The sequence below is a fragment of the Cherax quadricarinatus genome, chromosome 78 (assembly GCF_038502225.1).
Source record: "Cherax quadricarinatus isolate ZL_2023a chromosome 78, ASM3850222v1, whole genome shotgun sequence".
NCBI classification, from domain to species: Eukaryota; Metazoa; Arthropoda; class Malacostraca; order Decapoda; family Parastacidae; genus Cherax; species Cherax quadricarinatus.
Genome location: NC_091369.1, coordinates 4,447,517 through 4,470,016, shown reverse-complemented (window position 1 = coordinate 4,470,016; position 22,500 = coordinate 4,447,517). Strand labels below are relative to the sequence as shown.

General features: G+C 43.4%; 1 protein-coding gene across 1 annotated transcript in view; it reads right to left on the bottom strand.

The window, feature by feature from the left end:
* The window catches only part of LOC128701568 (tetraspanin-7), a 25,991-nt gene that overhangs the window by 34 nt on the left and 3,457 nt on the right, over window positions 1–22,500 (bottom strand). The window contains exons 3-7 of the mRNA XM_053795338.2: window positions 4,242–4,430; window positions 3,446–3,616; window positions 2,538–2,669; window positions 1,574–1,657; window positions 1–724 (exon numbers count right to left, since the gene is read on the bottom strand). The exon at window positions 1–724 is cut by the window's left edge and continues 34 nt beyond it. Of these exons, the coding sequence (XP_053651313.1) occupies window positions 656–724; window positions 1,574–1,657; window positions 2,538–2,669; window positions 3,446–3,616; window positions 4,242–4,430 (645 nt within the window). The 3' untranslated portion in view covers window positions 1–655. The remainder of the gene's footprint in view (window positions 725–1,573; window positions 1,658–2,537; window positions 2,670–3,445; window positions 3,617–4,241; window positions 4,431–22,500) is intronic.

The following is a 22,500-nucleotide window of genomic DNA, read 5'->3' as shown; positions in this document are numbered from 1 at the left end:
TTCCACGCCTTCGTAAGGGTGACCTTGAGGGAGAGCACAGCTCTTGAAGCCCTGGAGAAGGAACCAAGCTAGAGACAAGGCCTATCTTCGAAGTACAAAGCCAGTAGAAGTGTCTTCAGGCCTGTCTTCGAAGTACCAAGCCAGTATAAGAGAGGTCCTCAGGCCTGTCTTCGAAGTTCTAAGCCAGTACAAGACGTCCTCAGGCCTGTCTGCGAAGTCCCAAGCCAGCAGAAGTCCTGAGACCCGACTTCTCAAAGTCCCAAGGTAGCAGTGAAGGCCTTCAGGCCCAACCTCGAAGTCCCAAGTCAGCAGAAAAGGGTCTTAACCCTGTTCTCGATGTCGCGAGTGAACAGGAGAGGTTCTCAGGGCTGCCTTCGAAGTTACAAGTGATCAGAAGTTCTCAGCTTCATCTTCGAAGTCACGAACCAACGGAAGAGATTCCCAGGCTCGCCTTCAAAGTCGCAAGCGATCCTTAGACGTGGAAGGAAGTCTCTGGAGGCGTCGGCCTGGGTGTGGGACGAGGCAGTGACCTCGCTCCTCCGGATAGACTCCTGCCAATGGTGGCGTGGGCGACTGGGCGGGATGGATGAGTGTAGGCGTGGGCGTACTGCTGGTCGGTAGGTGGTGGTAGGGGTCGAGGGAGTGGGGCGCGACCTCAGACCTGCTCGTACTTGGCCCTATTAATGTTACGAGCCAGGCAACAGGCCAGGACCACCCCTACCAGCTGTACGGGAAAACAGTGAGTTAATGTTATGCCAACTCAAAAATTCCTAAAAATACAGGAAAATGAACACCAGGAAGAAAAAGCATAAGAGGAAAAACTCGTCCCTAAAACTTACATTCAAGGGAACATATCAAAAGCAAATAAATACTTCACAACTGATCATTTAAACTTTGCAAATTAACACTAGTAATAGCAACATAGAAGATAAATTACATTGCATTGTAAGGGAAATTAAAACCACTGTCACGTGAACCTCAGAAAGCGATGTAAGTGTCAAGAAACCTTCAGCTTTATGAAGCAGCAATGACCTGGGACCTACAAAGTTTGAGAACCACCACAGGGACCTGAAAACCTGAGAACCCCCAGGTCATTCCAGCAAAAACTTTCCCAACATTAAACTGAGGTTCCACACGTCTCTTCCAGCACACACTCGTCTGGAAACCTCCCAGTCTTCCAGGTGCCAATGGAGTGGTGCCTCTCACGTCCTGCAGGACTTTGTACTCATAGTGGTTATACAGCACCTGGAGAATGATAGCTAATCAAATTTGATCTACGGGGAAAGAAAGATAAATCCAGTTCTCTATGTCTCCCTGGCTAACAACTCTATCAACATCCAGCGCCTTCGAAGAGTCAGAGATAAGAGAGTCATCCGTTGATAATAAGCTTTGTGTAGGGCTCTAGTAAGACAAGATAAAGCTCCACACAGAGCGAAACGTTGCCCTAGTGTAATAATAATAATAATAATAATAATAATAATAATAATAATAATAATAATAATAATAATAATAATAATAATAATAATAATAATAATAATAATAATAATAATAATAATAATTCTTATTTAATCACCTGGAAACTTGCAAAGCTGAGAGAGGTAATGAGTAGGACTCCAGTCTTGGACTCGAGGAACTGGACCACAGTCGAGTAGCAACCCTGAGGAGAAGGATATAATCGTGAGAGTCCTACTAGAGGGAAAGGAAGGAAGGAGGGAAGGAAAGAAGGAAGGGAAGGAGGGAGGGGAGGGGAAAGAAGGGAATAAGCTTATTTATATCACAAACAATAGCACCAAATCTATCTTCGGCATCTTTATGCAAACATTTCGGAGATTTCAGTTGACCATCATCAGTGCCATGAAAAAATAAGTATTTTCACTCATTATTCACAAAATTCATTATACAATAAAATTCAAGAATAAAATCAATGAAATTCAGATATATAATGAAACGTATTGTTTAAATAAGGTAAAAAAAAATTACTCATAATATTAAGAAAATATTTGACATCCAAAGTCTCTTAAAAAAATCAATTGTGAAAGAAAATAATGAACATAATTAAAAATATATATATATTTTTCTATATACAAGTTAGCAGAACTTAACTGGTATAAGTGTTAGGCTGTGTATATACTGCTTGGCTGTGTTTTTGTCAACCGTCTTCTCATCCTCGGTATACACCTGGATATATACACTGAGAGGTGTATATCTGTCAGTGTATATACACTGGGAGGTGTATATCTCAGTGTATATACACTGACAGGTGTATATCTCAGTGTATATACACTGACAGGTGTATATGTCTCAGTGCATATACACTGGATTTTGTACCAACTTTTTCTAATAACTTCAGGGCGGAGGGGATTCGAACCTACGGACTTTGGGACAAAGTACGCAGTACATGGTCCCAAAGTGTGTTAAACCCTGCCAGCACCTGACTGGTGTAGTGGTACACAGATGTTACTCTTCTCACCTAAAAGATAGTGAATAAAACACCTGTGCCTCCTTCAAGAGGGTGCTCCAAGCCCCGTGTGACCTACCTGAGGGTGTAGGGCGACGCAGATGGTGTCCTGGGCCTCCCTGCAGCAGGAGGCTGGGTATGGGGTGTCATGAGACTGACCAAAGGGCATGGCTACCCAGTCGCTGGCATTCTGGATGCCACAACAGTGAAGCTGAAAGAGGGTATGTTGAGATGATACATAAATTTGATACAGATTCTCAACAATACATAGTGATACATGAGGATACATTGTGATACATAATGATACTTAGTGATATATAAAGATACATCGTGATACATAGAGATACATAATGATACATAGTGATACGTAGTGATACATAACTGTTGGAACATGTAGTATAACTGGTCACAGACCGAGGCGGGGGCGTTGACCCCCGAAACCTTCTCCAGGTATACATTACACGACAATCAGAAGCCTGAAGTTCAGACATCGTGAACATAGCGCTGCTGGGTGAACACACACGCAAAACTAACTACACGCTGAAGGGCTTTCGAGTGTGCAGCTCCAGTGTGAAGCACCCACTTCCAGACACTTGGAAAAAAAATTGCTGTCGGACTGGTCTTAAAACTTAAGATCATTCTATAGGGGGTTGGGTTATGGAATTGAACTTCAGGGTTTTTGGCTAAGAGAAGGACTGAAAGGAGACATGACTACGACGTACAAAATTGTATTAGGAGGGAAAACTGGTGGTTAAGCTCAGCGTATTGGGGAAAACTGCCCTATAATGATTTGTTGACTGGACTGAACTTAAGAACTTTAGCCAAAAAAAGACGTGATTACTACGTAATGGAGTGAAATACTGGATGTTTGGTCCTCTGACAGTCCATACGAGAGTACAGAGTTACAGGGGTAACTCACCTGGCCATGGTATTGAGAGAGTTACTGAGTACGTAATAGCAACTGGGTAAACAAATGAGTACACTGACCGTGTTCTGGAGACTGTCGACAGCACTTCTCATGGAGGGTGAGCGATCGTACTCAGTGAAGGCTCTGGTAAGTCCGTCCTCGTAGCCAGCTTTCAGATGCTTCCTGTAAGCCCAGGTGCTCACCCCAGAACCCACCATGATCACGAAGATCACCAGCAGGAAGGCTGCGTACTGATCCCCAGGTACAAAAAAAAATAAGTGTTAGAACTAATTGAGAAAGTTGGTCAGAAGGTATTTACTTCTTGGATTCCAAGCCTTTAAACTATAGTTACACGACTCTTAAAACCCTTTAAAACCTTTTAACCTTAGTTATTTGATCTTTAAACTTTAGTCACAAATACTTTAAGCATTAGGTACAAACTCTAGTCATAATAATGTTAATCTTTACCAGATGTAAACATGAGAGTCAAGCTATCACAACATTAAACTATAAACCCCAAAACTCTACTTGCAAAGCTTTTGAAGCTATCACAAAGACTCGTAAGCCCTGTACAGTAGTCTTAGAACCTTCAAAGCTAGCTACAAGGCCTCATAAATTAGCACATGACCAAACCCAGCACAGCATCCAAGATTACACCCCTTGCTCCCCCCCCCCTTTTTTTCCCTCCTCTTCCAGGAGAGGAATAGGTTAGAAACATCGAACTAACAGCAGAAGAGATTAAAGTCACCTGACTCACTGCAGAAGAGGCTAAAGTCGAGCATCGAACTCATAGTAAGAGAGGTTCAAAACACTTAACTCACGCCAGAAGGGGTTAAGAACATCTCACTCACCAGACATTGGAAACATGCAACTCACAATATAGAGAAGAACAGGCTGGCCCTTGGCAGTGCAGCAACAGGCTAGCAGACCCAGCAATAGCATCAAACCCCCGGTGGCCACCAAGACGTAAGGAGCAGTAGCGGAGAACTCAGCAGACACTTCCATGTACTTGTATACCTCCACTTTCACCAGGATACCTGCGGCCAGCATCACGGCTCCCATCAACTGGAAGAGTGGCGGTAGAAGTAGTGGTTTGAGGGGATAGTGGTAGTAGAACTAGTGGTTGGAGGGGATAGTGGTAGTAGAACTAGTGGTTGGAGGGGATAGTGGTGGTAGAACTAGTGGTTGGAGGGGACAGTGGTAATAGTAGTGATTAGATGTTAATTGAGGTGGGGGACTTTTGCAGTGTATTTCTTAACGTAATTAAGATTATTATTATACATGGCCAACGTAAATAATGATTTTTATTTATTAAAAAAAATAGGTAATGTCATTATATATATATATATATATATATATATATATATATATATATATATATATATATATATATATATATATATATATATATATATATATATATATATATGTTGATTCCAGTACCTATAGTCTCTCTTAACCTGTTTATCTGTTTGTGCATAAATGTATTTTCAAGTATTTTTATATATTCTTATTCTTATTCTTATTATTATTATTATTATTATTATTATTATTATTATTATTATTATTATTATTTCAATTATTATTATTATTATTATTATTACAATTATTTATTATCGTTATTATTATGACAGTAACGACAACACTACGTATACTACTAATAATAATTATAATAATCTTTATTCACTTACATCTACAATCTAACCCACTAAGAACCTCATTTACCTATTCAAGAAACCCTTAAAAGATATATATATTAATATATATTAAAAATATATATTAAGGTTCTCAATAAAGGACCCTAAAAACTGTCTTCAAATTATTAATAATTTTTTACCGCCCTTTTCCGGCCATTGTAACCCGGAATTATCAGCGATAATACACTCATGTTGAAGCGCTAAACCCGTGATAGCTTCACGGCACCTGGAATGCGAGGTAATAAGGTTTGATCCGAGGAAGCAGAAGGTACCTCCCAATCCTTGGATCGGGATCCCTTCATCGTAAATAAAGCAACCCCCTTACAAGGGATCCTGAACTGGAATTATTGATTAATAAAGATGGCGGCTACTTCAGCCACACCCCACTGCCAGACGTACAAGATATATCCTCTCCCTGAGGTAATATTCGTCAAATTATTTCCCAAAAATATCCCACTATAGGCAAGACTAAATATATATATATATATATAATATCAAGATTTAGTGGTAAAATATAGAAGGAATTTCAGAGGTATTTTAATGTTTACTAAATTCTTCCCTCCGGGATTCGCGCCAAATCGGATATTTTACATGAGGTTGTCGAACTGCATTAATGGATTATTATTATTATTATTATTATTATTATTATTATTATTATTATTATTATTATTATTATTATTATTATTATTATTATTATTATTATTATTATTATTATTATTATTATTATTATTATTATTGTTATTATTATTATTATGGTCTAACTTGGACCATTTACAAAGTTACATTAACACAAGTCGGACCGAAACGTCGTCGTAAGTTGTTTCTGTCTCAACACATCCCTTACTAGACGCATGTCGGTCGCTGTGCGATCCGAGAAAGATATTTCCCCTTATCTCATAAGCCCAACCTCCTCTACCTCAATGCGGGCTAAAGGAATAGTACAGAGTTGCCATAAAATTCTTATGCACCAATATACGTATATATTGGTGTGTGTGTGTGTGTGTACTCACCTATTTGTACTCACCTATTTGTGGTTGCAGGGGTCGAGTCACAGCTCCTGGCCCCGCCTCTTCGCTGATTGCTACTAGGTCCTCTCTCTCCCTGTGTACTCACCTAGTTGTACTCACCTAGTTGAGGTTGCGGGGGTCGAGTCCGAGCTCCTGGCCCCGCCTCTTCACTGATCGCTACTAGGTCACTCTCCCTGAGCCGTAAGCTTTATCATACCTCTGCTTAAAGCTATGTATGGATCCTGCCTCCACTACATCGCTTCCCAAACTATTCCACTTACTAACTACTCTGTGGCTGAAGAAATACTTCCTAACATCCCTGTGATTCATCTGCGTCTTCAACTTCCAACTGTGTCCCTTGTTACTGTGTCCAGTCTCTGGAACATCCTGTCTTTGTCCACCTTGTCAATTCCTCTCAGTATTTTGTATGTCGTTATCATGTCCCCCCTATCTCTCCTGTCCTCCAGTGTCGTCAGGTGTGTGTGTGTGTGTGTGTGTGTGTGTGTGTGTGTGTGTGTGTGTGTGTGTGTGTGTGTGTGTGTGTTAAAAATGCTTGAAATCGTGAAGTCATGGAAATCAATTTCTGGAATGATCTATATAAAATTGGGCAGAGAGGACCTACATGTGTTAATTTCTCTACGAGCCTTCACCTAGTAATAGGTGACCAGTGATTAAAATTTGAAGCCTATCGGATAAGGCATTCTGAAGTTATAGCCGTAAAACCTAGATGGCGTGCAGAAACTGTAGCTAACAGATGACCTTCTCTGTCATCATGCCGTGCAGTATTTAAGGGCTCATTCAACTCAGAAAATTTATAAATGCTATAAAAAAGCGAATTTTCAATATTTTTCAATTGTTTTCGTCGGTTCCATTAGTTCTAAAATTCTCTACAATCCTCCAAAGAAAAAAATATATATTTCTGTTTTTAAGATGGCCCAATAATATGAAAATTCCAATAATTACAAGTTTTAAAAAAATATTATTGAATTATCGAATTTGTCAACACAAAACTAATGCTAAGAGGCACTATCCTGGGTACTATCCTGGGTACTATCCTGGGTACTATCCTGGGTACTATCTTGGGTAATATACTGGGTACTATCCTGGGTGCTATCCTAGGTGTTATTCCGGGTACTATCCTTGGCACTATCCTGGGTGCTGTCATGGGTACTCCTCTGGGTACTGTCCATGGTGCTATCCTGGATACTACCATGGGTACTATTCTGGGTACTATCCTGGGCACTATCCTGGGAACTGTTTGAACATTTGAATCTTAGCTACTGAGAATTTTGGAGTTTATCCAAGCCATTCAAGGACGCTAGGACAAGCTTCAATAACGTAGCTCACAGAGCAGCTACGTATGCCAATTATACCTGGAATCTGGTCCTCCTTACGGTACACAAGAGTCCAAGATTTGAACCCGATCGGATGAGGGATTCTCGAGTTATGAGCGAAATAAAAATGGAAAAGTTGGAGGAATGGGGTTAAAAATATAGACAACTCGGGCCATAATGTGTGAATTATGGGCGTGGAGTGCACACGGGAGGCCGTGTACACACACACACACACACACACACTGGCGTACAGGGTGGATGTGAGGCGTGGTATCCACTCCTGGCTCTGACTTACACACGCCAGGCAGATGTGTATCTCGCCAGACATTACTGCCTTTTTCACTGCATTCATCTCCGCTCTGGAATTACTGTCACCACGAACACTACGTGTGTTATTTTTGTTATATAATAATAATAATAATAATAATAATAATAATAATAATAATAATAATAATAATAATAATAATAATAATAATAATAATAATAATAATAATAATAATAATAATAATAATAATAATAATAATTATTATTATTATTATTATTATTATTATTATTATTATTATTATTATTATTATTATTATTATTATTATTATTATTAAGCACCTTGAGAACGCTTCACCCGATCGGCTTCAAACTTTCAATGCAAGTTTACTGTAATTGTGGTAAAGTTTCATGTAAATACCGCCATGCGCAGCTGCCCTCTGTCTGCAGATATCGTTACTAAAACATATCTTAAGAATGAATCTTCCGATCTGCTTTCAACTTTTAAAACTATCATGCCTTACTTACCAGGTTGTTGTTGGGGTTGTTAATTTAGTTAACATTTGTTAACTAAATTAAAACGATACTTGAAGTTACTGGGTTCTGTGTGATAGCTGGAGAATGATTCTCCTGGTAGTCTTCAAACTTTTATTTGGTGCTGGAGTGTGTGTGTGTGTGTGTGTGTGTGTATGTGTGTGTGTGTGTGTGTGTGTGTGTGTGTGTGTGTGTGTGTGTGTGTTTGTGTGTGTGTGTGTGTGTGTGTGTGTGTGTGTGTGTGTGTGTGTGTGTGTGTGTGTGTGTGTGTGTGTGTGTGTGTGTGTGTGTGTGTGTGTGTGTGTGTGTGTGTGTGTGTGTGTGTGTGTGTGTGTGTCTGTGTGTCTGTGTGTGTGTCTGTGTGTGTGTGTGTCTGTGTGTGTGTGTGTGTCTCTGTGTGTGTGTGTGTACTCACCTAGTTGTACTCACCTAGTTGAGGTTGCAGGGGTCGAGTCCAAGCTCCTGGCCCCGCCTCTTTACTTGTCGCTACTGGGTCACTTTCCCTGAACCATGAGCTTTATCGTACCTCTGCTTAAAGCTATGTATGGATCCTGCCTCCACTACATCGCTTCCTAAACTATTCCACTTCCTGACTACTCTGTGGCTGAAGAAATACTTCCTAACATCCCTGTGATTCATCTGTGTCTTCAGCTTCCAACTGTGTCCCCGTGTTGCTGTGTTCAGTCTCTGGAACATCCTGTCTTTGTCCACCTTGTCAATTCCTCTCAGTATTTTGTAAGTCGTTATCATGTCCCCCCTATCTCTCCTGTCCTCCAGTGTCGTCAGGTTGATTTCCCTTAACCTCTCCTCGTAGGACATACCTCTTAGCTCTGGGACTAGTCTTGTTGCAAACCTTTGCACTTTCTCTAGTTTCTTTACATGCTTGGTTAGGTGTGGGTTCCAAACTGGTGCCGCATACTCCAATATGAGCCTAACGTACACGGTGTACAGGGTCCTGAACGATTCCTTATTAAGATATCGGAATGCTGTTCTGAGGTTTGCCAGGCGCCCTTATGCTGCAGCAGTTATTTTGTTGATGTGCGCTTCAGGAGATGTGCCTGGTGTTATACTCACCCCAAGATCTTTTTCCTTGAGTGAGGTTTGTAGTCTCTGGCCCCCTAGACTGTACTCCGTCTGCGTCTTCCTTGCCCTTCCCCAATCTTCATGACTTTGCACTTGGTAGGATTGAACTCCAGAAGCCAATTGCTGGACCAGGTCTGCAGCCTGTCCAGATCCCTTTGTAGTTCTGCCTGGTCTTCGATCGAATGAATTCTTCTCATCAACTTCACGTCATCTGCAAACAGGGACACCTCGGAGTTTATTCCTTCCGTCATGTCGTTCACAAATACCAGAAACAGCACTGGTCCTAGGACTGACCCCTGTGGGACCCCGCTGATCACAGGTGCCCACTCTGGCACCTCGCCACGTACCATTACTCGCTGCTGTCTTCCTGACAAGTATCCCTTGATCCATTGTAGTGCCTTCCCTGTTATCCCTGCTTGGTCCTCCAGTTTTTGTACTAATCTCTTGTGTGGTACTGTGTCGAGCGCCTTCTTGCAGTCCAAGAAGATGCAATCCACCCACCCCTCTCTCTCTCTTGTCTTACTGCTGTCACCTTGTCATAGAACTCCAGTAGGTTTGTGACACAGGATTTCCCGTCCCTGAAACCATGTTGGCTGCTGTTGATGAGATCATTCCTTTCTAGGTGTTCCACCACTCTTCTCCTGACAATCTTCTCCATGACTTTGCATACTATACATGTCAGTGACACTGGTCTGTAGTTTAGTGCTTCATGTCTGTCTCCTTTTTAAAGATTGGGACTACATTTCCTGTCTTCCATGCCTCAGGCAATCTCCCTGTTTCGATAGATGTATTGAATATTGTTGTTAGGGGTACACATAGCGCCTCTGCTCCCTCTCTCAGGACCCATGGAGAGATGTTATCTGGCCCCATTGCCTATGAGGTATCTAGCTCACTCAGAAGCCTCTTCACTTCTTCCTCGGTTGTGTGTACTGTGTCCAGCACCTGGTGGTGTGCCCCACCTCTCCGTCTTTCTGAAGCCCCTTCTGTCTCCTCTGTGAACACTTCTTTGCCTTCTATATTTCTTCCATTCCCTAGCACACTTGGTTTTTGCCTCCCTGCACCTTTGGGTGAACCATGGGCTCATCCTGGCTTTTTTATTATCCCTGTTTCCCTTGGGTACAAACCTCTCCTCAGCCTCCTTGCACATTGTTGCTACATATTCCATCATCTCATTTACTGGCTTCCCTGCCAGTTCTCTGTCCCACTGAACCTCGTTCAGGAAGTTCCTCATTCCCGTGTAGTCCCCTTTCTTGTAATTTGGTTTCATTTGTCCTGACCTTCCTGCCTTTCCCTCCACTTGTAGCTATACTGTGTATTCGAAGCTTAAAACCACATGATCGCTGGCCCCAAGGAGTCTTTCATATGTGATGTTCTCAATATCTGCACTACTCAAGGTGAATACTAGGTCCAGTCTTGCTGGCTCATCCTCTCCTCTCTGTCTTGTAGTGTCCCTACGTGTGTCTGTGTGTCTGTGTGTGTGTCTGGGTATGTGTGTTTTGGTTAGTTTTTAAATAAGCTGTGATTTTTTTTTGCCCGGTTTTCACAGCAAAAATTTATGACGCGCCGATTTCCATTCGATATCTGTAGAACGTCTCTTCAGATCGGGCTCAAACCTTTCAACGAAACGAAACCTGCGGTTTCTGTTTTTAAACGAATCTACGCTCTTCCTTTCCCACCGCTCACCTTTCCCTCCCCCTTCTTTCCCTCCCCCTCCTTTTCCCCTTCCTCCCCCTTCCTTCCCTCCCCCTCCTTTCCCCCTTCCTTCCCTCCCCCTCCTTTCCCCCTTCCTCCCCCTCCCCAACATCAACAAGACAGTGTTGTCTGTGTCTTTAATGACCTTTACAGTGTTGCCTTCTCTCTCTCTCTCTCTCTCTCTCTCTCTCTCTCTCTCTCTCTCTCTCTCTCTCTCTCTCTCTCTCTCTCTCTCTCTCTCTCTCTCTCTCTCTCTCTCTCTCTCTCTCTTCTCTCTCTCTCTCTCTCTCTCTCTCTCTCTCTCTCTATCTATCTATCTATCTATCTATCTCTATCTATCTATCTATCCATCTATCTATCTATTTATCTCTCCTTCCCCCTCCCCTTCCCCCCATCCCTGGCGTCAGTCCAAACAAGCAAAAAATAAAATAAACGAGAGATGTGGCACCAGCGCCAGGGGGAGGGGGAAGGAGGAAGGAAGGAAGGAAGGAAGGAAGGAAGGAAGGAAGGAAAGAAGGAAGGAAGGAAGGAAGGAAGGAAGGAAGGAAGGAAGGAAGGAAGGAAGGAAGGAAGGAAGGAAGGAAGGAAGGAATGAAGGCAGTGAATAATCTTAAGATAAAGAAATACGATCACCTTAAAAAATATATATATATCCGTGAGATCAGTTTTATATCCTGGAAAAAAAATATTAATTACGACCACTCTGGTTCAAAATCATCTAATGTGTAATGCGAATTAGATTTAGAAGAGAGAGAGAGAGAGAGAGAGAGAGAGAGAGAGAGAGAGAGAGAGAGAGAGTGAGAGAGAGAGAGAGAGAGAGAGAGAGAGAGAGAGAGAGAGAGAGAGGGAGAGAGAGAGAGAGAGAGAAAGAGAGAAAGAGAGAAAGAGAGATAGTTGCTAGCATTTACAGTTTGTTTGGAAAACGCATAATAGAATAGGTAGAAGGAACAGGAAGATGGAACAAAAAGTGGGGACAGGAAGATGCAATAAGAAGAAGGAACAAGAAGATGGAACAGGAAAATGGAACAGAAAGATGGAACAAGAAGCTGGAGCAGGAAAAAGAAAGAATTAATGGTATCAGACGTAAGTGATAGTCAAACGTGGCGTGCAGAATCCGTAGATTTTATTGTTAATTATTCAATTTAGAAGTTAAAGTTAGATTTACTGTAGTTATAGTGACCTGGGACGTATTATATATATATATATATATATATATATATATATATATATATATATATATATATATATATATATATATATATATATATATATATATATATATATATATATATATATATATATATATATAATATATATATATATATATATATATATATATATATATATATATATATATATATATATATATATATATATATATATATATATATATATATATATATATATATATATATACACTCATACACACTCAGTAATGTCACCACCAGTGCCACCACTAGTGCCACCACCAGTGTCACTACCGGTGTCACTACCGGTGTCACCACTAGTGTCACTACCGGTGTCACCACCAGTGTCACCACCAGTGCCACCACTAGTGCCACCACCAATGCAACCACCAGTGCCACCAAATAAACAAGTTGACGGCGAGGTAAAAGCGGCAGAGCCATCGACCGCAGAAGTGCCACCCACCACCCTGACACCCACCACCCTGACACCCACTACCTTGCCACCCACCACCCTGATACCCACCACCCTGACACCCACTACCCTGCCACCCACCACACTGACACACATTACCCTGCCACCCACTGCCCTGCCACCCACTGCCCTGCCATTCACTACCCTGCCACCCAGCACTTGACACCCACTACCCTGCCATCCATTACCCTGCCACCCACCACCCTGCCACCAACTGCCCTGCCATCCACTACCCTGCCACCCACCACCCTGCCACGCACCACACTTCCACCCATTACCCTGCCACCCACTACATTGAAACCCACTACATTGAAACCCACTACCCTGCCACCTACCAACCCTGCCAACCACCGCTCTGCTAACCACCACCCTGCCACTCACTGCCCTGCCATCCACTACCCTGCCACCCAACACTTGACACCCACTACCCTGCCATCCATTACCCTGCCACCCACCACCCCGCCACCCACCACCCCGCCACCCACCACCCTGCCACCTACTACCCTGCCACCCACCAACCCTGCCACTCATTACCCTGCCAACCACCAACTCTGCCACCCACTAACCCTGCGAACCACCACTCTGCCAACCACCACCCTGCCACCCACTGCCCTGCCACCTACTACCCTGCCACCCAGCACCTGACACCCACTACCCTGCCATCCACTACCCTGCCACCCAACAATCCTGCCACCCATTACCCTGCCACCCACTGCCCTGCCACCCACTACCTTACCACCCACTACCCTGCCACTCACCAACCTTGCCACCCACTACCCTGCCACCCACCACCCTGCCACCCACTACCCTGCCACCCACTACCTTACCAACCACCTTCCTTCCCCCCACCACCCTGCCACCCACCAACCATGCCACCCACCAACCCTGCCACCCACCACCCTGCCACCTACTACCCTACCACCTACTGCCCTGCCATCCATTCAACTATTGAAACTAGGCAAAGTGAGAAGCAGTAATAGCGTCGTAACAACTCCCTCCTGATCCTCAGTGAACTTGGAACTTCAAGACGGACTTTGAAACATTGGAAATGTGACCTAGTGTTGCTGTGGCTGCAGGAACAACAGTGTTGCTGTTGCTGCAGGAACAACAGTGTTGCTGTTGCTGCAGGAACAACAGTGTTACTGTTGCTGCAGGAACAACAGTGTTGCTGTTGCTGCAGGAACAACAGTGTTGCTGTTGCTGCAGGAACAACAGTGTTGCAGATGCTGCAGGAACAACAGTGTTGTTGTGGCTGCAGGAACAACAGTGTTGCTGTGGCTGCAGGAACAACAGTGTTGCTGTGGCTGCAGGAACAACAGTGTTGCTGTTGCTGCAGGAACAACAGTGTTGCAGATGCTGCAGGAACAACAGTGTTGCTGTGGCTGCAGGAACAACAGTGTTGCTGTGGCTGCAGGAACAACAGTGTTGCTGTGGCTGCAGGAACAACAGTGTTGCTGTTGCTGCAGGAACAACAGTGTTGCTGTGGCTGCAGGAACAACAGTGTTGCTGTTGCTGCAGGAACAACAGTGTTGCTGTGGCTGCAGGAACAACAGTGTTGCTGTTGCTGCAGGAACAACAGTGTTCTTGTTGCTGCAGGAACAACAGTGTTGCAGATGCTGCAGGAACAACAGTGTTGCTGTTGCTGCAGGAACAACAGTGTTGCTGTTGCTGCAGGAACAACAGTGTTACTGTTGCTGCAGGAACAACAGTGTTACTGTTGCTGCAGAAACAACAGTGTTACTGTTGCTGCAGGAACAACAGTGTTGCTGTTGCTGCAGGAACAACAGTGTTGCTGTTGCTGCAGGAACAACAGTGTTGCTGTTGCTGCAGGAACAACAGTGTTGCTGTTGCTGCAGGAACAACAGTGTTGCTGTTGCTGCAGGAACAACAGTGTTGCTGTGGCTGCAGGAACAACAGTGTTCTTGTTGCTGCAGGAACAACAGTGTTGCAGATGCTGCAGGAACAACAGTGTTGCTGTTGCTGCAGGAACAACAGTGTTGCTGTTGCTGCAGGAACAACAGTGTTGCTGTTGCTGCAGGAACAACAGTGTTGCTGTGGCTGCAGGAACAACAGTGTTCTTGTTGCTGCAGGAACAACAGTGTTGCAGATGCTGCAGGAACAACAGTGTTGCTGTTGCTGCAGGAACAACAGTGTTGCTGTTGCTGCAGGAACAACAGTGTTGCTGTGGCTGCAGGAACAACAGTGTTGCTGTGGCTGCAGGAACAACAGTGTTGCTGTTGCTGCAGGAACAACAGTGTTGCTGTTGCTGCAGGAACAACAGTGTTGCTGTGGCTGCAGGAACAACAGTGTTGCTGTGGCTGCAGGAACAACAGTGTTGCTGTTGCTGCAGGAACAACAGTGTTGCTGTTGCTGCAGGAACAACAGTGTTGCAGATGCTGCAGGAACAACAGTGTTGCTGTGGCTGCAGGAACAACAGTGTTGCTGTTGCTGCAGGAACAACAGTGTTGCAGATGCTGCAGGAACAACAGTGTTGCTGTGGCTGCAGGAACAACAGTGTTGCTGTGGCTGCAGGAACAACAGTGTTGCAGATGCTGCAGGAACAACAGTGTTGCTGTTGCTGCAGGAACAACAGTGTTGCAGATGCTGCAGGAACAACAGTGTTGCTGTTGCTGCAGGAACAACAGTGTTGCAGATGCTGCAGTAACAACAGTGTTGCTGTGGCTGCAGGAACAACAGTGTTGCTGTTGCTGCAGGAACAACAGTGTTGCAGATGCTGCAGGAACAACAGTGTTGCTGTTGCTGCAGGAACAACAGTGTTGCTGTTGCTGCAGGAACAACAGTGTTGCAGATGCTGCAGGAACAACAGTGTTGCTGTTGCTGCAGGAACAACAGTGTTGCTGTTGCTGCAGGAACAACAGTGTTGCTGTTGCTGCAGGAACAACAGTGTTGCAGATGCTGCAGGAACAACAGTGTTGCTGTTGCTGCAGGAACAACAGTGTTGCTGTTGCTGCAGGAACAACAGTGTTGCTGTTGCTGCAGGAACAACAGTGTTGCTGTTGCTGCAGGAACAACAGTGTTGCTGTTGCTGCAGGAACAACAGTGTTGCAGATGCTGCAGGAACAACAGTGTTGCTGTTGCTGCAGGAGCAACAGTGTTGCTGTTGCTGCAGGAACAACAGTGTTGCTGTTGCTGCAGGAACAACAGTGTTGCTGTTGCTGCAGGAACAACAGTGTTGCAGATGCTGCAGGAACAACAGTGTTGCTGTTGCTGCAGGAACAACAGTGTTGCTGTTGCTGCAGGAAAAACAGTGTTGCTGTTGCTGCAGGAACAACAGTGTTGCTGTGGCTGCAGGAACAACAGTGTTGCAGATGCTGCAGGAACAACAGTGTTGCTGTTGCTGCAGGAACAACAGTGTTGCTGTTGCTGCAGGAACAACAGTGTTGCTGTTGCTGCAGGAACAACAGTGTTGCAGATGCTGCAGGAACAACAGTGTTGCTGTTGCTGCAGGAGCAACAGTGTTGCTGTTGCTGCAGGAACAACAGTGTTGCTGTTGCTGCAGGAATAACAGTGTTGCAGATGCTGCAGGAACAACAGTGTTACTGTTGCTGGAGAAACAACAGTGTTACTGTTGCTGGATGAACAAGAGTGCTACTGTTGCTGGAGAAACAACAGTGTTACTGTAGGTTGGTAGACAGCAACCACCCAGGGAAGTACTACCGTCCTGCCAGATGACTGTGAAACAAAAACCTGTAACTGTTTTGCATGATGGTAGGATTGCTGGTTTCTTTTTCTGTCTCATAAACACGCTAAGATAACAGGGATATCTTGCTACTCCTACTTACACTTTGGTCACACTTCACAGACACGCACATGCATATATATATATACATACATCTAGTTTTTTCTTCCTTTTTCTAAATAGCTCTTGTTGTTCTTTATTTCTTCTATTGTCCATGGGGAAGTGGAAAAGAATCTTTCCTCCGTAAGCCATGCGTGTCGTATGAGGCGACTAAAATGCCGGGGAGCAATGGGCTAGTAACCCCCTTCCTCCTGTAGACATTTACTAAAAAAAGAGAAGAAGAAAAACTCTATAAAACTGGGATGCTTAAATGTGCGTGGATGTAGTGCGGATGACAAGAAACAGATGATTGTTGATGTTATGAATGAAAAGAAGTTGGATGTCCTGGCCCCTAAGCGAAACAAAACTGAAGGGGGTAGGGGAGTTTCGGTGGGGGGAAATAAATGGGATTAAATCTGGAGTATCTGAGAGAGTTAGAGCAAAGGAAGGGGTAGCACTAATGTTGAATGATCAGTTATGGAAGGAGAAAAGAGAATATGAATGTGTAAATTCAAGAATTATGTGGATTAAAGTAAAGGTTGGATGCGAAAAAGTGGGTCATAATAAGCGTGTATGCACCTGGAGAAGAGAGGAATGTAGAGGAGAGAGAGAGATTTTGGGAGATGTTAAGTGAATGTATAGGAGCCTTTGAACCAAGTGAGAGAGTAATTGTGGTAGGGGACCTGAATGCTAAAGTAGGAGAAACTTTTAGAGAGGGTGTGGTAGGTAAGTTTGGAGTGCCAGGTGTAAATGATAATGGGAGCCCTTTGATTGAACTTTGTATAGAAAGGGGTTTAGTTATAGGTAATACATATTTTAAGAAAAAGAGGATAAATAAGTATACAAGATATGATGTAGGGCAAAATGACAGTAGTTTTGTTGGATTATGTATTGGTAGATAAAAGACTGTTGAGTAGACTTCAGGATGTACATGTTTATAGAGGGGCCACAGATATATCAGATCACTTTCTAGTTGTAGCTACACTGAGAGTAAAAGGTAGATGGGATACAAGGAGAATAGAAGCATCAGGGAAGAGAGAGGTGAAGGTTTATAAACTAAAAGAGGAGGCAGTTAGGGTAAGATATAAACAGCTATTGGAGGATAGATGGGCTAATGAGAGCATAGGCAATGGGGTCGAAGAGGTATGGGGTAGGTTTAAAAATGTAGTGTTAGAGTGTTCAGCAGAAGTTTGTGGTTACAGGAAAGTGGGTGCAGGAGGGAAGAGGAGCGATTGGTGGAATGATGATGTAAAGAGAGTAGTAAGGGAGAAAAAGTTAGCATATGAGAAGTTTTTACAAAGTAGAAGTGATGCAAGGAGGGAAGAGTATATGGAGAAAAAGAGAGAGGTTAAGAGAGTGGTGAAGCAATGTAAAAAGAGAGCAAATGAGAGAGTGGGTGAGATGTTATCAACAAATTTTGTTGAAAATAAGAAAAAGTTTTGGAGTGAGATTAAACAAGTTAAGAAAGCCTAGAGAACAAATGGATTTGTCAGTTAAAAATAGGAGAGGAGAGTTATTAAATGGAGAGTTAGAGGTATTGGGAAGATGGAGGGAATATTTTGAGGAATTGTTAAATGTTGATGAAGATAGGGAAGCTGTGATTTCGTGTATAGGGCAAGGAGGAATAACATCTTGTAGGAGTGAGGAAGAGCCAGTTGTGAGTGTGGGGGAAGTTCGTGAGGCAGTAGGTAAAATGAAAGGGGGTAAGGCAGCCGGGATTGATGGGATAAAGATAGAAATGTTAAAAGCAGGTGGGGATATAGTTTTGGAGTGGTTGGTGCAATTATTTAATAAATGTATGGAAGAGGGTAAGGTACCTAGGGATTGGCAGAGAGCATGCATAGTTCCTTTGTATAAAGGCAAAGGGGATAAAAGAGAGTGCAAAAATTATAGGGGGATAAGTCTGTTGAGTGTACCTGGTAAAGTGTATGGTAGAGTTATAATTGAAAGAATTAAGAGTAAGACGGAGAATAGGATAGCAGATGAACAAGGAGGCTTTAGGAAAGGTAGGGGGTGTGTGGACCAGGTGTTTACAGTGAAACATATAAGTGAACAGTATTTAGATAAGGCTAAAGATGTCTTTGTGGCATTTATGGATTTGGAAAAGGCGTATGACAGGGTAGATAGGGGGGCAATGTGGCAGATGTTGCAAGTGTATGGTGTAGGAGGTAGGTTACTGAAAGCAGTGAAGAGTTTTTACGAAGATAGTGAGGCTCAAGTTAGAGTATGTAGGAAAGAGGGAAATTTTTTCCCAGTAAAAGTAGGCCTTAGACAAGGATGTGTGATGTCACCGTGGTTGTTTAATATATTTATAGATGGGGTTGTAAGAGAAGTAAATGCGAGGGTCTTGGCAAGAGGCGTGGAGTTAAAAGATAAAGAATCACACACAAAGTGGGAGTTGTCACAGCTGCTCTTTGCTGATGACACTGTGCTCTTGGGAGATTCTGAAGAGAAGTTGCAGAGATTGGTGGATGAATTTGGTAGGGTGTGCAAAAGAAGAAAATTAAAGGTGAATACAGGAAAGAGTAAGGTTATGAGGATAACAAAAAGATTAGGTGATGAAAGATTGAATATCAGATTGGAGGGAGAGAGTATGGAGGATGTGAACGTATTCATATATTTGGGAGTGGACGTGTCAGCGGATGGGTCTATGAAAGATGAGGTGAATCATAGAATTGATGAGGGAAAAAGAGTGAGTGGTGCACTTAGGAGTCTGTGGAGACAAAGAACTTTGTCCTTGGAGGCAAAGAGGGGAATGTATGAGAGTATAGTTTTACCAACGCTCTTATATGGGTGTGAAGCGTGGGTGATGAATGTTGCAGCGAGGAGAAGGCTGGAGGCAGTGGAGATGTCATGTCTGAGGGCAATGTGTGGTGTGAATATAATGCAGAGAATTCGTAGTTTGGAAGTTAGGAGGAGGTGCGGGATTACCAAAACTGTTGTCCAGAGGGCTGAGGAAGGGTTGTTGAGGTGGTTCGGACATGTAGAGAGAATGGAGCGAAACAGAATAACTTCAAGAGTGTATCAGTCTGTAGTGGAAGGAAGGCGGGATAGGGGTCGGCCTAGGAAGGGTTGGAGGGAGGGGGTAAAGGAGGTTTTGTGTGCGAGGGGCTTGGACTTCCAGCAGGCATGCGTGAGCGTGTTTGATAGGAGTGAATGGAGACAAATGGTTTTTAATACTTGACGTGCTGTTGGAGTGTGAGCAAAGTAACATTTATGAAGGGATTCAGGGAAACCGGCAGGCCGGACTTGAGTCCTGGAGATGGGAAGTACAGTGCCTGCACTCTGAAGGAGGGGTGTTAATGTTGCAGTTTAAAAACTGTAGTGTAAAGCACCCTTCTGGCAAGACAGTGATGGAGTGAATGATGGTGAAAGTTTTTCTTTTTCGGGCCACCCTGCCTTGGTGGGAATCGGCCGGTGTGATAATAAAAAAAAAAAAAATATATATATATATATATATATATATATATATATATATATATATATATATATATATATATATATATATATACATGCACGTATAATTTATGTGTATATACCTTGAGAGGTGTAAATACACTGTATGGTATGTATCTCTGTGAAGATTCATGGTTAGGAGAAAATGTCTCAGTGTATATACACTGAGAAGTGCGTATCAATGTATATACACTGGTAGTTTACATTAATCAGTATTTTAGGTATTAAAGTATTCTTGACTGGTGGTGACCAGGTGACCTGCAGCCTTAATGACCCTCGTGTAGTAGATAGACTTTAAACCCCATTAACCAACCACCCAGCCTTAATGACCCTCGTGTAGTAGATAGACTTTAAACCCCATTAACCAACCAACCAGCCTTAATGACCCTCGTGTAGTAGATAGACTTTAAACCCCATTAACCAACCAACCAGCCTTAATGACCCTCGTGTAGTAGATAGACTTTAAACCCCATTAACCAACCAACCAGCCTTAATGACCCTCGTGTAGTAGATAGGCTTTAAACCCCATTAACCAACCATCCAGCCTTAATGACCCTCGTGTAGTAGATAGACTTTAAACCCCATTAACCAACCAACCAGCCTTAATGACCCTCGTGTAGTAGATAGACTTTAAACCCCATTAACCAACCAACCAGCCTTAATGACCCTCGTGTAGTAGATAGGCTTTAAACCCCATTAACCAACCATCCAGCCTTAATGACCCTCGTGTAGTAGATAGACTTTAAACCCCATTAACCAAACGACCAGCCTCAATGACCCTCGTGTAGTAGACAGATTTTAAACGCCATTAACCAACCACCCAGTCTTAATGACCCTCGTGTAGTAGACAGACTTTAAACCCCATTGACCAACCACCCAGTCTTAATAACCCTCGTGTAGTAGATAGACTTTAAACCCCATTAACCAACCACCCAGTCTTAATGACCCTCGTGTAGTAGATAGACTTTAAACCCCATTAACCAACCACCCAGCCTTAATGACCCTCGTGTAGTAGACAGACTTTAAACCCCATTAACCAACCACCCAGTCTTAATGACCCTCGTGTAGTAGATAGACTTTAAACCCCATTAACCAACCACCCAGCCTTAATGACCCTCGCGTAATATATGGACTTAAAACGTAATTAACCTCCCGTCTTAATTACCCTTCGATTATCCGAAATGACATAACGTTCTAGGAACAGTTAGTTATTCTCACCATCACACTAACATATAATCCGGAAAATATTACGATTATTAATTGGATATCAAAAGGAAAATAATCCCAATACAAGGCGAATTTATATTCCAGTTAGATAATGTATAGTCGTAGTGATGGTGGTAGTGATGGTGGTAGCGATGGTGGTAGTGATGGTTGTAGTGATGGTAGTAGTGATGGTGGAAGTGATGGTGGTAGTGATGGTGGTAGTGATGGTGGTAGTGATGGTGGTAGTGATGGTAGTAGCGATGGTGGTAGTGATGATTGTAGTGATGGTAGTAGTGATGGTGGTAGTGATGGTGGTAGTTATGGTGACAGTGATGGTAGTAGTGATGGTGGTAGTGATGGTAGTAGTGATGGTGGTAGTGATGGTGGTAGTAATAGTGGTAGTGATGGTGGTAGTGATGGTGGTAGTTATGGTGGTAGTGATGGTGGTAGCTATGGTGGTAATGATGGTAGTAGTGATGGTGGTAGTGATGGTGGCAGTAATGGTGGTAGTGATGGTAGTAATAATGGTGGTAGTGATGGTGGTAGTATTGGTGGTAGTGATGATAGTGGTGATGGTGGTAGTGATGGTGGTAGTGATGTGGTAGTGATGGTGGTAGTGATGGTAGTAGTGATGGTGGTAGTGATGGTGGTAGTAATGGTGGTAGTGATGGTAGTAGTGATGGTGGTAGTGATGGTAGTGATCTTAGTAGTGATGGTGGTAGTGATGGTGGTAGTTATGGTGGCAGTGATGGTAGTAGTGATGGTGGTAGTGATGGTAGTAGTGATGGTGGTAGTGATGGTGGTAGTAATAGTGGTAGTGATGTGGTAGTGATTGTGGTAGTGATGGTGGTAGTGATGGTGGTAGTAATGGTGGTAGTGATGGTGGTAGTGATGGTGGTAGTGATGTGGTAGTGATGGTGGTAGTGATGGTAGTAGTGATGGTGGTAGTGATGCTGGTAGTAATGGTGGCAGTGATGGTGGTAGTGATGGTGGTAGTGATGGTGGTAGTAATGGTGGTAGTGATGGTGGTAGTAATGGTAGGAGTGGTGCTACTGGTGGTAGTGATGATAGTAGTGGTGGTGATAGTGATGGTGGTGATGGTGGTAGTCGTAGTGGTGGTGGTGGTAGAAGTGGTGGTAATGGTGGTGGTAGTGGTGGTGGTGGTGGTGGTGGTGGTGGTGGTGGTGGTAGTGGTGGTGGTGATGGTAGTAGTGGTGGTGGTGGTGGTAATAGTGGTAGTAGTGGTAGTGGTGGTGTTTTCTTCGTCAGTATAATCGTAAGTTTCCCACTAACTGATAAGTGAACTGGAGATGTAAATCCAGAAGTATTATGTTAACCCCTTTTGGGGCCTAGATGGATATGAGGTACACAGTAAACTAGCCACTACCATCCACAGGATTTACATGA